This window comes from Camellia sinensis, chromosome 6, assembly GCF_055761805.1.
Source record: "Camellia sinensis isolate YWXY chromosome 6, ASM5576180v1, whole genome shotgun sequence".
Lineage (NCBI taxonomy): Eukaryota > Viridiplantae > Streptophyta > Magnoliopsida > Ericales > Theaceae > Camellia > Camellia sinensis.
The window spans coordinates 116,337,387-116,350,481 of record NC_138966.1 but is presented as its reverse complement, the minus strand read 5'-3'; the positions used below and the strand labels follow the sequence as shown (position 1 = coordinate 116,350,481).

The following is a 13,095-nucleotide window of genomic DNA, read 5'->3' as shown; positions in this document are numbered from 1 at the left end:
TTTTACCCTTCTTTTAAATTAATAAACAACATAAAAAGTACAATTATGCATTGATATTCCCAAAAAATGTACTATCAAAAGGATAATTTTGGAAAATCAACTTTTTTCAAATACAATAATTATACTACCAAAAAAAATTAAATTTCCCAAAAGAAACCATTATTTTGGGACGGAGGGAGTAACATCTGTCAAAAAGCTTACAATCTTTGTGTTAAATCAAATCAAAATCAAAATCAAATCAGAGCCACTTCTATTTGGTCCCACATTTTCCCTCGTGACAACACCTAACACGTGGCTTGCTGCGCGTCTCCTAATATTTTCCCTTACGTTTCTTCCCTCTTTTCCTTCATTAATTTTTTTTTTTTTTTTTTTTGAAACTACAGGCAAGTGGGTGTAGAAAAAGAAAATAACAACCTATAAGAGATATAAGTGACACTTTTCAATTACATTTAATCATAGACACATTTGCACTTCATATGTTAGTTTTTTTATTTTTTTTTTCTTGCATTCATCTGCCCATAAAATTATTTTAGAAAGTGGATTAATTAATTTTTTATTTCTTTTTTTATAAATATTTTTAAAAAAATATATAAAAAATTAAAGAGATGATATATATATATATATATATATATATATATATTTCTCTCTCTCTCTCTTTCTTTCTTCGCCTGTCTTTAAAACGCAGGCTTTCGTAGCTGCACGAGACCAAGTCATCATCATCGACCTCATCGAAGGTACTCCCAAACCTTAACTCTTATCTCTTCTCTCTCTAATATATGTATGTATGTATGTATGTATGTATATCTATCTCTGTATCTATGAGTTTGTATGTGTGTAGTATCTGTATATGTGTGTACTCTTCATCAGAAGAATTTGAGGACTTACAGGTCCGATCATCTACTGTATTATTCTAAACAAAATCTCTGTTTTAATGCACAATTCTCTGCAAAAAAATCAAACTTTTCCAGACCCAAGAACTTCCAAATCTTCAATTTTTTGCATATATGAAAATGCCCTGTTAATTGCGTCTGCTTATGATTATATATATGTTCAAAGATATACATATATGCACAAGTTTTGTAGGGTTTTATGGTGATGACTATGTTATATAACTCTGCAGACTTTGTTGACAAAAATGGATGAGTTTTTGTTTTGCTTTGTTGTCTTTTTACCAGATGATGAAGCCTTATCTGTTTCTCTCTTTAATTTTGGTGACAGAAACAAGGGTGAAGCTATTGGGATTGCATATATAGAGGACTCAAATGGTTGGGAGAGAGGGGTTGATGCCTGAGGACTTGGATTTGTGCTTTGAGAAGCTGATGGTGTTTGGTGCTGGTGGGGGTGGAATTGAGGGAGCCAAGATGGGTTGTGGCGGTGTGATCACTGAGTGGAAGGACATTCCCATGGAGCTCTTGTTGCGAATTGTTTCGTTAGGTGATGATCGAACCGTCATCGTTGCTGCAGGAGTCTGTAGTGGTTGGAGGGATGCTATTGCCTTGGGACTTACCCAACTCTCCCTCTCATGGTATCATCTATTGCCTTCTTTGTTTATGTGTATATGCAATTGTGATTTAGTAACTTTTCTATGGGCCAAGCATCATATTCCATTTATTTGTTTTGTTTGATTTGGTCTTGGTATGTTCCTTGGTTTACTTGTTATTCTGATTGCCTTTATCAAGATAAGAATATAGGTGATTTATCTGGGTATAATAGTAAATTGTGTTATGTTTTGTGTTATCTCTATTCTTTGCAATCAACTATGCTGGACATGATAGATTTTAAGTTTTTGGTAGTTGATGATATTGTTAAAAATAAAACATGTGCATAACTTTTTTCTTATGTTGCTGGTTAGGATTTGGATCCTCTTCATTAAATGATTTTAATGGACATCCATAAGGTTGCAACGTATATCCAAATCAACAGTCTATGATGGTTATGTCGATTTGAATTTTAAATTCCCCAGTAACTGTTTAGAATTTGAATACAAATATGTTCATGTGGCTCTTTGACAATTATTATTGTCCTCATCAGTGTAATTTAGCATCCATTTTGTTTTTCTGTGAGGATGGTGCAAACACTGGTCTTTTGACATTAATACTTCTCAACAATTAGTCCATTGTTTGAGTGTTTTGCATGATTTGGCTTATAAAATGATGATTAAGATCATTATATGTCTTCCTGTTGTGGAGAAACCTGTCTTATCTCTATCTGTCTCCAGAGTATTGGATGACATCCAATACATGCTCTAGATTGTTTAGATTCAGTTCACAGAGCATTGGAGGTACATCCACTTCAGTAGCGAGAAATTGATAGGCCAGTATGAACAATAAGACATAATATATAGGATCAAACCAAAGGTTGTTTTGTTTAATTTTAGGTAGTTCGTGAGTATGTCTACTGTTTCATGCACTTTTTGCACTCTTTTTTTTTTTTTCATGTTACTTGATAACTATGCCTTATCTGACATTATCCTGTGTCCGCTAGATGATCTCTCACTAACAGGCAAAGTTTTTCTTTAGGTGCAAGAACAACATGAACAACTTGGTTCTTTCTCTTGCTCCTAAATTCACAAAACTGCAGACCCTGATTCTGCGTCAGGATAAACCGCAGCTTGAAGATAATGCGGTCGAGACTATTGCAAATTACTGCCATGACCTGCAGGATTTGGACCTCAGCAAGAGCTTCAAGCTTAGTGATTGTTCTCTGTTTGCTTTGGCTCATGGGTGTCCAAATCTTATAAAACTTAACATCAGCGGGTGTACTGCGTTCAGCGATATGGGTCTTGCATATTTGGCTCAGTTTTGCAGAAAATTGAAGTACTTGAATCTTTGTGGATGTGTGAAAGCTGCATCTGACAAGGCGTTGAAGGTAAGAAAGAGTTAGAGCTTGTTATTACTCATTTGAGTGCTTATGATTGATAGAGTTTTTTTTTCTCACTTTACTAAGATATTGTGTGCAGACTATTGGGTACAACTGTTGTCAGTTGCAGTCGTTGAATCTGGGATGGTGTGAGAATGTTGGTGATGTGGGGGTAATGAGTTTAGCATATGGATGTCCCGATCTTAGAGCCCTTGATTTGTGTGGATGTGTTCTTATAACAGGTATGCTGTGTTTGTTATCATAAATTCATAATTAATTGGTATCCTAGAAAACATTCTTGTTCTTGTCTTGTTTAAATGGTAACAAATGAAAGCGCGATTTTTATTTGGTTAAACCCCCTTCAACTAAGAAGTGTTCTTATCACAATTCACGTATATATATGTAATATCCTCACCAAATTCACATGCATATCTTATATCCTCATCAAATTCTACATCTTGTTTATCTGTTGGACAAATGTCAGTATTGAGTCATTAGTTATGTACGGAAACATGATCAACAAATGGCTGTATAGAATGTTATAATGTAGATTATTATTTATAGTTGAATCAACACTGAAGTGGAAAGCTTTTACACATTTTTCCTGACTCCTATTGAATTTCAAGTACATTTTACATAATCTACAACATTTTATCTGAGAATATTATATAATATGATATGTATGTATTCATGAAACGGCTTCAACTTCATATCCTTACGAAACTTTTGGATACATATCCTAGTATCCTAAAATTTAGGTTCATGAAGGCTTTGGCACTTGAACATGCACACGGACTCAATATTTAAGGTTGGAAATTTGCCTTTATAGAGCATGAATTAAGTACTAGAAAATTGCTACTGTTGCTGTGTGAAATCAATTTATATCTAACACATCAAAGTGATGGCTTTATATCTGGTTGTTTTTGTAGTGACTAGAATGTAGGGCATTTAAGGAGCATTTTTCATAAATGAAAATGTAACCGGCTGGAGTATATCAAGATGAATGGTTAGCAATGCAGGAGGTTACTGCATTATAGGTGATAGCATTTGTAGGGTATACCAATGAATGGAAGGGTAAGAAAATATCAGCTGATTTGATGCCACAAGGCCCAATGTATAGATTAATTAGGAGGCTTAATGTGATTCACATTAAAGGCATTTAAAACTAAGAGGTGGTTGTTTTCCACCCTCTCCTCTTCTTTGAAAGGAAAATAAAAGGTAAGAAGAAAGGAAAACAAATAGAAAGAGAGTTTATGTAAGTTTTGTTCAGGGGAAGGATATGCTTGGTTATTTCAATTTTCATATGCTACTCTAAATTATTCGCACAAGGTTATGTGTTTCTTGCTGAAGCAATCATAATGGTTTTTCATATATCAACTACATTTAAATGTATTTTAGTTGATGTGTGTTAAAGTTCCTCTGGACCCTGGATTAATTGGGTTGATATGCACACTTAATAAAGGTAGTGGAACTTTCAGTAAATTTTGTTCATTTGAATCTGCAAAAAGTTTTTTTTTGTTTTTGTTTTTGTTTTTATATTTATTTTGCTGTTAGCTTTATTTTTATTTTTATCTTATTACAGTGACTCAAATGGTTAAATCCCTCTGACCTTTTTGCATCTTGTTGCAGATGATAGTGTTATTGCTTTGGCAAACAACTGCCTTCATCTAAGATCCCTTGGTCTCTACTACTGCCAAAACATTACGGACAGAGCAATGTATTCTCTGGCTCACAGCCGAGTGAAGAACAAGCACGAAATGTGGGAATCCATGAAGAACAGGTACATGGAGGAAGGGCTTGTGAATCTCAACATCAGCCAGTGCACGGCCCTTACTCCGCCAGCTGTTCAGGCTGTATGTGATTCGTTTCCTTCACTTCACACATGCTCTGGAAGGCATTCTCTCATCATAAGTGGTTGTTTGAACTTGACGTCTGTGCATTGTGCATGTGCCGACTTAGCACACCGAGCAGCCAGTGCACTTCCTCATCTGGCTCACTGAGCGGAGTGTGTCGGTGGTAAAATCTGAAAGTTTCTGTTTATTGGTTCAAAAAGGACAGAACAATAACCTGTGTATATATATGGATGTGTTGAAGACTTGGGTTTTGTTGTTTCAACCCGCAATCCTGTGAAATTGTTGTATGCGTTTGCAGAGACTGGCTTTTTTAAGGCATTTCAGACATTGGTTTAGACCTTATAAATGGTGCAATGACTCTCACTTTGGCTGGTTCAGACATTGGTTTAGACCTCATTATTTTTTTTTAACTTGTTTTTCCTGTCATTTTTTTTTTAGAAAAAATTTCTGTAAAATGGCATTCGGGACAAATATTTGCAAGAAAGTGGCAAGGATTGTTTAAAAAATCGGACCTGACAGCATTTTTATCATAATCTCGACCCGGATTTTACGATCCTATAATCTTACGATCTATTTGAGTACAATCGATCCGAATCGTGTAAAAATTTCCTTATAGGTAGGATCTTTCGATCTTGGTAATGGGATCTTGCGGGGTCGTGGAATGTCAATCCGAATCCGATCCAATTTACAAGCTTTTTGTTTTTGTATTATATGACATTTTATTGTAAATTTTATGTTTGTTATTTAAATATCAATTTATGTGATCAAACTAAATAATAAAAATAAAAATTGAGTAGTATTGAAGCAAATGGACTAAGAAAAATAAATTAGGAAACAAACATTTAAATATTGCGATAATTTAAGAAAATTAACTAGTCGAAAAAACAAATTTAGCTTTAGTGGAGTCTAAGAAGAGTAAGATGATTGGAACTTTATCTCAAATTTTGAAGAGATTATTTTTGTGATTTAAATCCGCTTTACCAGGGATGTTATCATTCGGTTAGGTTGTTCTTTTGAGTTCTTAATCTATTTTCATATCTAACTTTGTTAAATATTTTTTCTTCACTTTTTATGTATTATTGTAGATCGTAAAGTATTTTATTATAGAATTTTTCTTCTTTACATTCTTTTTTAATGAATACAAAACTTTTATTTTCGAATTTTTTATTGTATAATATTATATGTACATTTGACATTGAGTATTATATTTCTCACAATATCTTCACTTCTTTTTAATAAAATATAGGCTCATTTTGTGTGTACTTTTTAAGAAATATTTATTTAAATTAAATTATTATGTAATTTGTCTTTTTCGGTAAAATCTTACGATTTTCGATCTGATTCTACAATTCGATCCTATAAACACCTTTAACGATCCAACGTAAAATTTCGATTTGAACAACCTTGCTTGGCAGCAGAACCGGTTAACCCGTCAGCCGGCCATACTTCCTGTCCGGACAAACCATCAAAACTGTTTATACTCAAAAACCAGCATATAATGTGAAAACTGCCAAAACCCACGATTCAACTGCTGAACCGTGAAACCTAGGTGGCAATTTTTTGTTAATTACAATAGCACTCTGGAAAAAAAAAAAAAAAAAAAAAAAAAAAAAATCATAAAATCATGGGAAATTTTGTATTTTTGCCCTCCTTTTCTTTTCTGCTCCCTTCTTCCTGCTTTATTTCCTCTTTGCCACCCTTCCCTTACCCTCCCCCGCCACCCTCCACACCTCCCCCACCCTCAGCTGCCCATTCCCCGTCTCTCTGCCTGTTGTCTCCTCTGCCAGCAGCCAGCCTTCCCTTGTCCCTCCACCACCCTCTCCCCCACCCTCCCCAGTCACCTTAAAATGAAAGTCAAGTTGTTTACTTGTAGTAATAGGTTAGTGATTTGTGATTTCTGGTCAGTGAAGTACATTATTTGGATTCACAGTTCTTTGGTATTATCTTCTTCTTATACCAACGTAGTTGAAGAAACAAAGCATACGTTGTTCTGACAGATTTATGCATCAAATGTGCACTCACCAATCTTCATGTGCTTGAAATACATACCGGCAATGGCATGTTCTTCAACAAAATACAAATACGAAATACGTAGTTTTGGCTTCGCCTGTCATTCCTCTCTTACTACGATCTCACAGATTGCTCAATTTCAAATTGGTGCAGACATATAGATATCTATTGCATTACAGTCTTGAACAAGCCAAATTTGAACCTTGTTTAGTGTATGTCTCTTGCATTATTTGCTTTTGTATACGATCTCTTCGTCATCCACATCAAATGCCGGATTGCAGAGGCACCTGAAGAGTCTACCGATACCCTGCCACATGAGAAATGAAAGGGAGCTCATTACGTTGCATAAAAAGCACGGGTTATTTAAGAAAAGGTCCCATTTGATTCATGGGTAGTAGATTTTGGTCTCTAAACTCCACGATTCTATTCTTTTTTCTGATACAGTCCAGGATTGAGATGAGCCTGATCAAAATCCGTTGTCTTGCAAATGTGTACTAAGTGGAACTGCTTAAAAGTTCGATCTTCTCATTGAGTGGGCCACAAGCGAAGGTCAGAAAATTTTGCATTCGGTTCTTTGTTAAGAGCTATAGTGAAGTTCACAATGGAGGCGATGCGGGAATCTAACCATCTTTCAGTTTCCCATAAGCAGTCACCAGCCCTCAAGGACAGAGCATCCCGGCTCTGATACCATTTCTCATACCCTGAACCCATAATCTAAAGGGACTATTTGTCTATGTTAGTAGTAAATGACTATTTATTTATAGTTGAAATGCGAACTGTGAATTGAAAGAAACGGAGAAAAACAGAGGAATCTGATCAATAACCATATGAAGCATCACAGATTTAATTTCACCTTTTTAAACTCTGAAGATCGAACAAGAAAACTTGAAACATAGGATGAAATAACATTTGTGAAGCATTTGAGGGTATGAGGGAGGTGGGGTGTTCATGATATATTATTAGGTTTAAAGAATCACTAGACTTACCTGTGTGATCATGGGAGTTCGATAATTAAGTGTTCTTGGTGAATCCTCTTCATCGCTGCTGTCAGAACTGCTTTCGTCATCATTTATGTTGGAAGCAATCTTTTTCTTTGATGTTCCACCACTTTGTCTGTCCTTTTCCCTCTAAAAAGGTCAAAAGCAGCATCAGAAATGCAATTCATCAGTCAAATGAACACATTCATCCAACTAAGGATAGAAAAAAGTGTCTGTCTGCTAATTCACAAACCATTCCAGATTACTGGAAATCTGAGAATTTGAAAATTTCAAGTTCCATGCTGAGCCAATCATGCTTGTCACTTTTTTTTTGGCAAGCTAGTAAATTATGGAAATGTTGGTCATAATAACAAACATATGATTCTACTATTTGATTACGCCACTTGTTTTACCTGGAAAACTTTTCCTAAAATTTTTAGAGCCATAGCACGGGCCTTAAGTTCTTCCTTCCTGACATTACTTTCTTGCAGCACCTGCAAGCAAATCAAAAACAAAAAACAAAAAGAAACTTATTTGTAAAGCATATAGACTTGTGTTTTTTCTTGCATACGATAAAAACTGAAAATTGAAACTTCCTTAACCTAAAATAATAAAGCAGAAAAACCCCATTTCAGGAACAAAGGTTACTGATAGAAAGAAGAACAAAAAACCCACCATATGGCACACATGTAAAAGAGTTATTTCAATGTCCACCACATTCAATTTCCATAGTGAGTTCCTCAATGTATCCTTGTTCGACCTTAAATGTGATTCGAGGTCATTCTCAAGGCTACTACCTTCCATTTTAAATTGGCGATGGATGTTTTCTTGAAGTTGCAACAACTGAAAAGCTCCTGGAAACATTTTTTTTCCCCAAAAGAAAGAAATAATTTAAATAAAGTAACTTTTAAAGAAGGAAAGGATGACAGAGGGTGTTGATATCGCCTTGATAATTGACTATACCTTTTGCTGCAGTAATCTGTGACTTCCAGAAATGTCCCTTATTGCGAACCCATTCTGCCACAAATGGCACCCCAAGAAATATGGCTTTCTTTCCAAGCTCTTGTGCGGCCTGTCTTGCATATACGTAGCCGATAGTGTGCAAAATATCAACCCCAAAAGCTGTAATTGCAACAATGAGAAATCGACTTCAACATGGTCAATTTGAACACTAGAGAATGGCAAGTTATAGTGAGTTCATGTTGGAATGAATAAAGTATGCTAGTATTGTATCCGGATCGGGATCCTCTACCATAGATCTCTGCAATAGTGTTTCTGTGATAATATAACAGTCTTTAAGTTTAAAGTTGAGACTAAACGACATAGTTTAAGAATATGTAGTTTATATTATTTTGCTTTAACTTTCAACTTTGACCATTGGATTATGTCCATTAATCATGTGTCATGCTGTTGTAAAAACCACAGCAAGATTATTGCAAAGAAACAATGGCATAGAATCCAAATCCAAGATATCCATGCCGTAGATGGTAAATAGAAGCCTCAAACAAGCCAAACCATTATTTTCGAATTATTTTCACAAATAGATCCATGGATTCAAAGGAAAAAAAAGGTTGGCCAGTTCTATAATACTCCCTCTGTTCCACATTGTTAGTCTCTCCATTTTCCCCCCTCTAAATTTGGGATTTCCCAGATATATACGTTCTATCTAAAAGGTGAAAACACAAAACTTTACATTTTTTGTAATAATATCTCTCCTAACAGTGAGTTGGCTTTTTAGTCCCTCAATACTGGTCTAAGGGCTTCCCTCACCTAATAAACCACTTACGAATATATTTAAAAGTAGAAATGCATTTTCATAGATTTTATTTCAGTAGTTGTTTAATAGTTAACAGAAAATCAACCACACATTTAGAAGTACCTCACATTTTTTAAAATTGTCATGTCCATGTCATGTCGCGTGTTTGTGTTTGTGTTTGTGTTTGTGTTTGTGTTTGTGTTTGTGTCCTTTTGAGATCAAAAGTACTAGTATAGTCTATGTAGAAAAGAAAAGGAAACATGAACTGGAAGTGGGATGCTTAGTTAAACCTGCATGTGAAAGTCGCTCTGCTTCAGATTCAGCACAATGTATAAATCCTACTTTGTCACCTCGAACATATTGCTGAAGCAAATCTCTCAGTTTTCTAGCAAGCTTTTCTTCTCGTTCTTTTTGAACAGCCTTCATCACATAGTTCGATCATAGATTAATGGTGGAAGATAAAATGAAATATTGGTGTGTGCATGGAAGAAAGGAATTAGAATAAAGGAAAGCATCGAGAATGGTAAGAACAATTTCTAGGACCTTCTGCAAATGTACAATGTAGGAAATCAATTCTGCAAAACTCTACGTCTATCATTCAGAGGTATCATCCTAATATAGTCCTTATATTTAGTTCACCAAAAACATTCCATTGACAACATGGTAAAGCGTAGTCGTAGTGCAACTTCCCAAGCTTTGGACCAAAGTATTAATGTAATACATTCTGAGTTTGACATACCACTGACGAAGGAGAACCCTAAACGGACTGCCTACTTCCAAAGAACACAATTTAACCCATGAAAGAGGGGGGGAACAATTTCTATACATGATGAATATGGATCATACTTGCCTTTAACTTTTCATGTAATGTTTCAGGATTGTCACATTCACCAGCTAACTCGGAGGAAGCCATTGATGCCACAGCTAGATGTCCAATATAGTCCTCAAACAGTTCACTTCCAAAAAGAAGAGCAAAAACAGCAGTGGGGTCAAGCATGGTGTCTCTGAAAAACAAAAAATAAAAAACAAAAAAAATTAAGACATTAGATATGTGTCCAGAAAATATAACCATGAACAAATGAGAGGTCATCTGAAAGATGATTTTATGGAAGAACACTCTGACAACTGAGGTTGGTTTGATCCCTTACGGGGTCACAGGAAATTTTCAACTGAGCATCAACTCTATTTCAAAAAGGTTACAGAGAAAGTTCCTTTTGAATGAAACCTTTGTGGTTTAGCATGTGCAGAGTTACATATTGAGAAATTATTGTCCCATTTTCCTCCCTTTCTTCCTCTAGCATTTGTAGTGCTTGAGAGAAGATTGAAATATTTAACCCATTAATGCTTCCAAGGAAAGCCTCAAATTGTTTGTGTCTGCAGGTCTACATTTAGGAGTGGTCAATTAATTAACAAATAAATAAGACAATAAAAGTAAGTGATATTGGAGCTTCTGCTTCTTATTTTTGATACTTTGTTCACAAAAGAGCGATCTAGGTGGGGAGACATAGGAATTTACAAAGAAATTATTCCACCGATGACAGAACCAATTGTAAGTCACCGCAGCCTTGTATATGTATTTATGTGTGTGTAAATGTCTGTTTTCATGTAACCAAAACCAATAGACTTACCTAGATATGCAATACTTTCCATTTCGATCATATGCATCCCTTTGACCTGGATCACTTAAGACCTGATAAGCTTCGCCCAGTACCTATTGACATTGAGAATCACTTAATCATAAAGGACAGTGTTGTAAAATGGAAACATGATAGACCAAAACGTCAATGAAGACACCTCCTCTCTGTTTTTCCACTCATTCATGAGAAAGAAAATTAAAAAATAAGTAAAAATTCTCATTATTTGTTTAGTTTCTAATTCAAGACCAAACACTTTTTCAAGAAATTTGTAGGAGAATGAAAATGAGAGAAAGATGAATAAGAAATAATGGACTTGCCTGAAATCTTTCCGCAGCCTGAGGGTCATTAGGATTTTTATCAGGATGAACTTGCTTGGCCTGTATCATTAATAAATAAACAAAAAAGGTTTCCATAACATTTTTACCACAATTTTAAATCATAACTCTTCAGGAGCATGTGCACAAGACCTGTAGACAATGACTATTAATCCCCATAACTAGTAGATTAACAAGATCTTATTCAACTTAAATGCGAGTTAAATTCTGCTTCACTCTCACTGTTGGTTGTAGATGTTTTAAACTTTCATAGAAGGTAGCCCAATATAACAATCAATAAGGATGCACATATGTATATATCTAGCTCAAATATAGGAGAAGGCTTAAGTAAGAATTTCAACAAACACAGTATGTGCCAGTCCTCACCCCTCCCATGCTCTCCAACTCAATCTTTCATCAAAAACCTGTCTAATCTAAAAATCAATCCAACAAATGTAGCTCCCAAGAGAAAACCAAATGGAGGTACATGAAATCCTCACGCCAAATTTGTCTAGTGTCAAAAAAAAATTAAAAAATAAAATAAAACACACCCACACACAGAGTTCATTGAACATTAAAAGGCTACATAAATTGAGGCATTTATGTGAACCACCATTGGACTATGTCATAATTGTTCAAATCCCACACATATATAAGCATGTAGATGTATGAGTACGTGTTCATCACATGAGTTATTAAGGGGTGCAGCGCAAATTAAACGATTGCAAATTTTCCACCATCTTGATCTCGATTCACATATATACATAGACCCACATATACATAACCATAAAAACCCTTGCAAACATCAATAGATTAAGATCAATTGAGTATCAAATATGAGTATATGTGCATCACATGAAGTTATTGAAGGGTGCAAATTACAATAACTACAAATTTTCCACCATCTAGTAAGTTGATCTCGATTCATCTATGATATGTACTACATAAACCCATATATACACAACCATCAAAACCTTACAAACATCAACGAATTAAGATTTAAGATTGGAGTTTCAACAATCAAACAAATACAAGACCTTGATATAATAAGCCTTTCGGATTTCCTCCTCCGAAGCAGAGGAAGTGACGCCGAGAACATCATAGTACTCTGTTTCCTTCACCATTTTTCCACAAGAGAGAATAAGATCAAAGTGAAGATGATGCAGAAAGAGAGGCAAAAGGTGGGTTACGTGTGGAGAGAGAGAGAGAGAGAGAGAGGGGCACACCCACGAGAGTGAGTTGGCTTTCCAGTTCTTAACTGCTATTAAACTAACTATTTATTGCTTTATGAATTGCTTTTTCGCGGGAGAAAAACAGTATTCTAAACTGTCACTTTGTGGCGCTCATGATCATGTGTGGTTGGTTGGTTGGTTGTTCGCTTCATTTTATTTATTACACTTCACTTATTTATTTTTTGTGTTTGATTTGATTTCACTTTTCAAGCTTTTCTTTTATTTGTCCAACTCTTGACTTTTAAGATTTGTATTTTAAACTGAAATTAATTTTTTTTTTTTTAACTTTGCTTGAATTTTTTTTTTATTTTTTTTGAGCTTCTTAACTTTAGTTGTAAATCTTGGTTTCTTGGTTTCTCAAAGAGGTTTGGAATTTGAGTTTATGGAGAAGTACAGAATGTCAAATTGTAGTAATCTAACTCACTTATTCGTTAATGTTCTATCTTTTGAAAAAATT

General features: G+C 34.9%; 2 protein-coding genes across 4 annotated transcripts; one reads left to right on the top strand and one right to left on the bottom strand.

Annotated features, from left to right (window-relative positions):
* The first annotated feature begins 356 nt into the window (after positions 1-356).
* On the top strand, positions 357-5,089 carry SKP2B (RNI-like superfamily protein). 3 transcript variants are annotated; one of them, XM_028228590.2, is made up of 5 exons: positions 357-734; positions 1,219-1,525; positions 2,520-2,868; positions 2,960-3,101; positions 4,489-5,089. In XM_028228590.2, the coding sequence occupies exons 2-5, from the start codon at positions 1,263-1,265 to the stop codon at positions 4,857-4,859; spliced, it is 1,125 nt and encodes a 374-aa protein (XP_028084391.2). In that variant the 5' UTR covers positions 357-734; positions 1,219-1,262; the 3' UTR covers positions 4,860-5,089. The 3 variants fall into 3 exon arrangements, with proteins under 3 accessions (XP_028084391.2, XP_082730715.1, XP_082730716.1); XM_082874589.1 differs by having other exon boundaries at positions 484-734; positions 1,176-1,525; XM_082874590.1 differs by having other exon boundaries at positions 731-887.
* Positions 5,090-6,645: 1,556 nt separating this feature from the next.
* Positions 6,646-12,649, bottom strand: LOC114285552 (DNAJ heat shock N-terminal domain-containing protein). Its single transcript, XM_028228589.2, has 10 exons — positions 12,444-12,649; positions 11,410-11,469; positions 11,084-11,166; positions 10,306-10,459; positions 9,746-9,875; positions 8,663-8,821; positions 8,375-8,553; positions 8,113-8,193; positions 7,709-7,849; positions 6,646-7,029 (listed from the first exon to the last, which is right to left on the bottom strand). Exons 1-10 carry the CDS (start codon positions 12,528-12,530, stop codon positions 6,949-6,951), a joined length of 1,155 nt encoding a protein of 384 aa, XP_028084390.2. The 5' UTR covers positions 12,531-12,649; the 3' UTR covers positions 6,646-6,948.
* Positions 12,650-13,095: the final 446 nt, after the last annotated feature.

Coding starts and splice junctions, on each gene's coding strand:
- LOC114285552 (XM_028228589.2), bottom strand. CDS start 12,530: ATGGTGAAGGAAACAGAGTACTATGATGTTCTCGGCGTCACTTCCTCT. Junction 11,167..11,409: donor AGGCTGCGGAAAGATTTCAG/GCAAGTCCATTA, acceptor CAATGTCAATAG/GTACTGGGCGAAGCTTATCA. Junction 7,030..7,708: donor GAACTCCCATGATCACACAG/GTAAGTCTAGTG, acceptor CTCATGTGGCAG/GGTATCGGTAGACTCTTCAG.
- SKP2B (XM_028228590.2), top strand. CDS start 1,263: ATGGTTGGGAGAGAGGGGTTGATGCCTGAGGACTTGGATTTGTGCTTT. Junction 1,526..2,519: donor ACCCAACTCTCCCTCTCATG/GTATCATCTATT, acceptor GTTTTTCTTTAG/GTGCAAGAACAACATGAACA. Junction 3,102..4,488: donor TGGATGTGTTCTTATAACAG/GTATGCTGTGTT, acceptor ATCTTGTTGCAG/ATGATAGTGTTATTGCTTTG.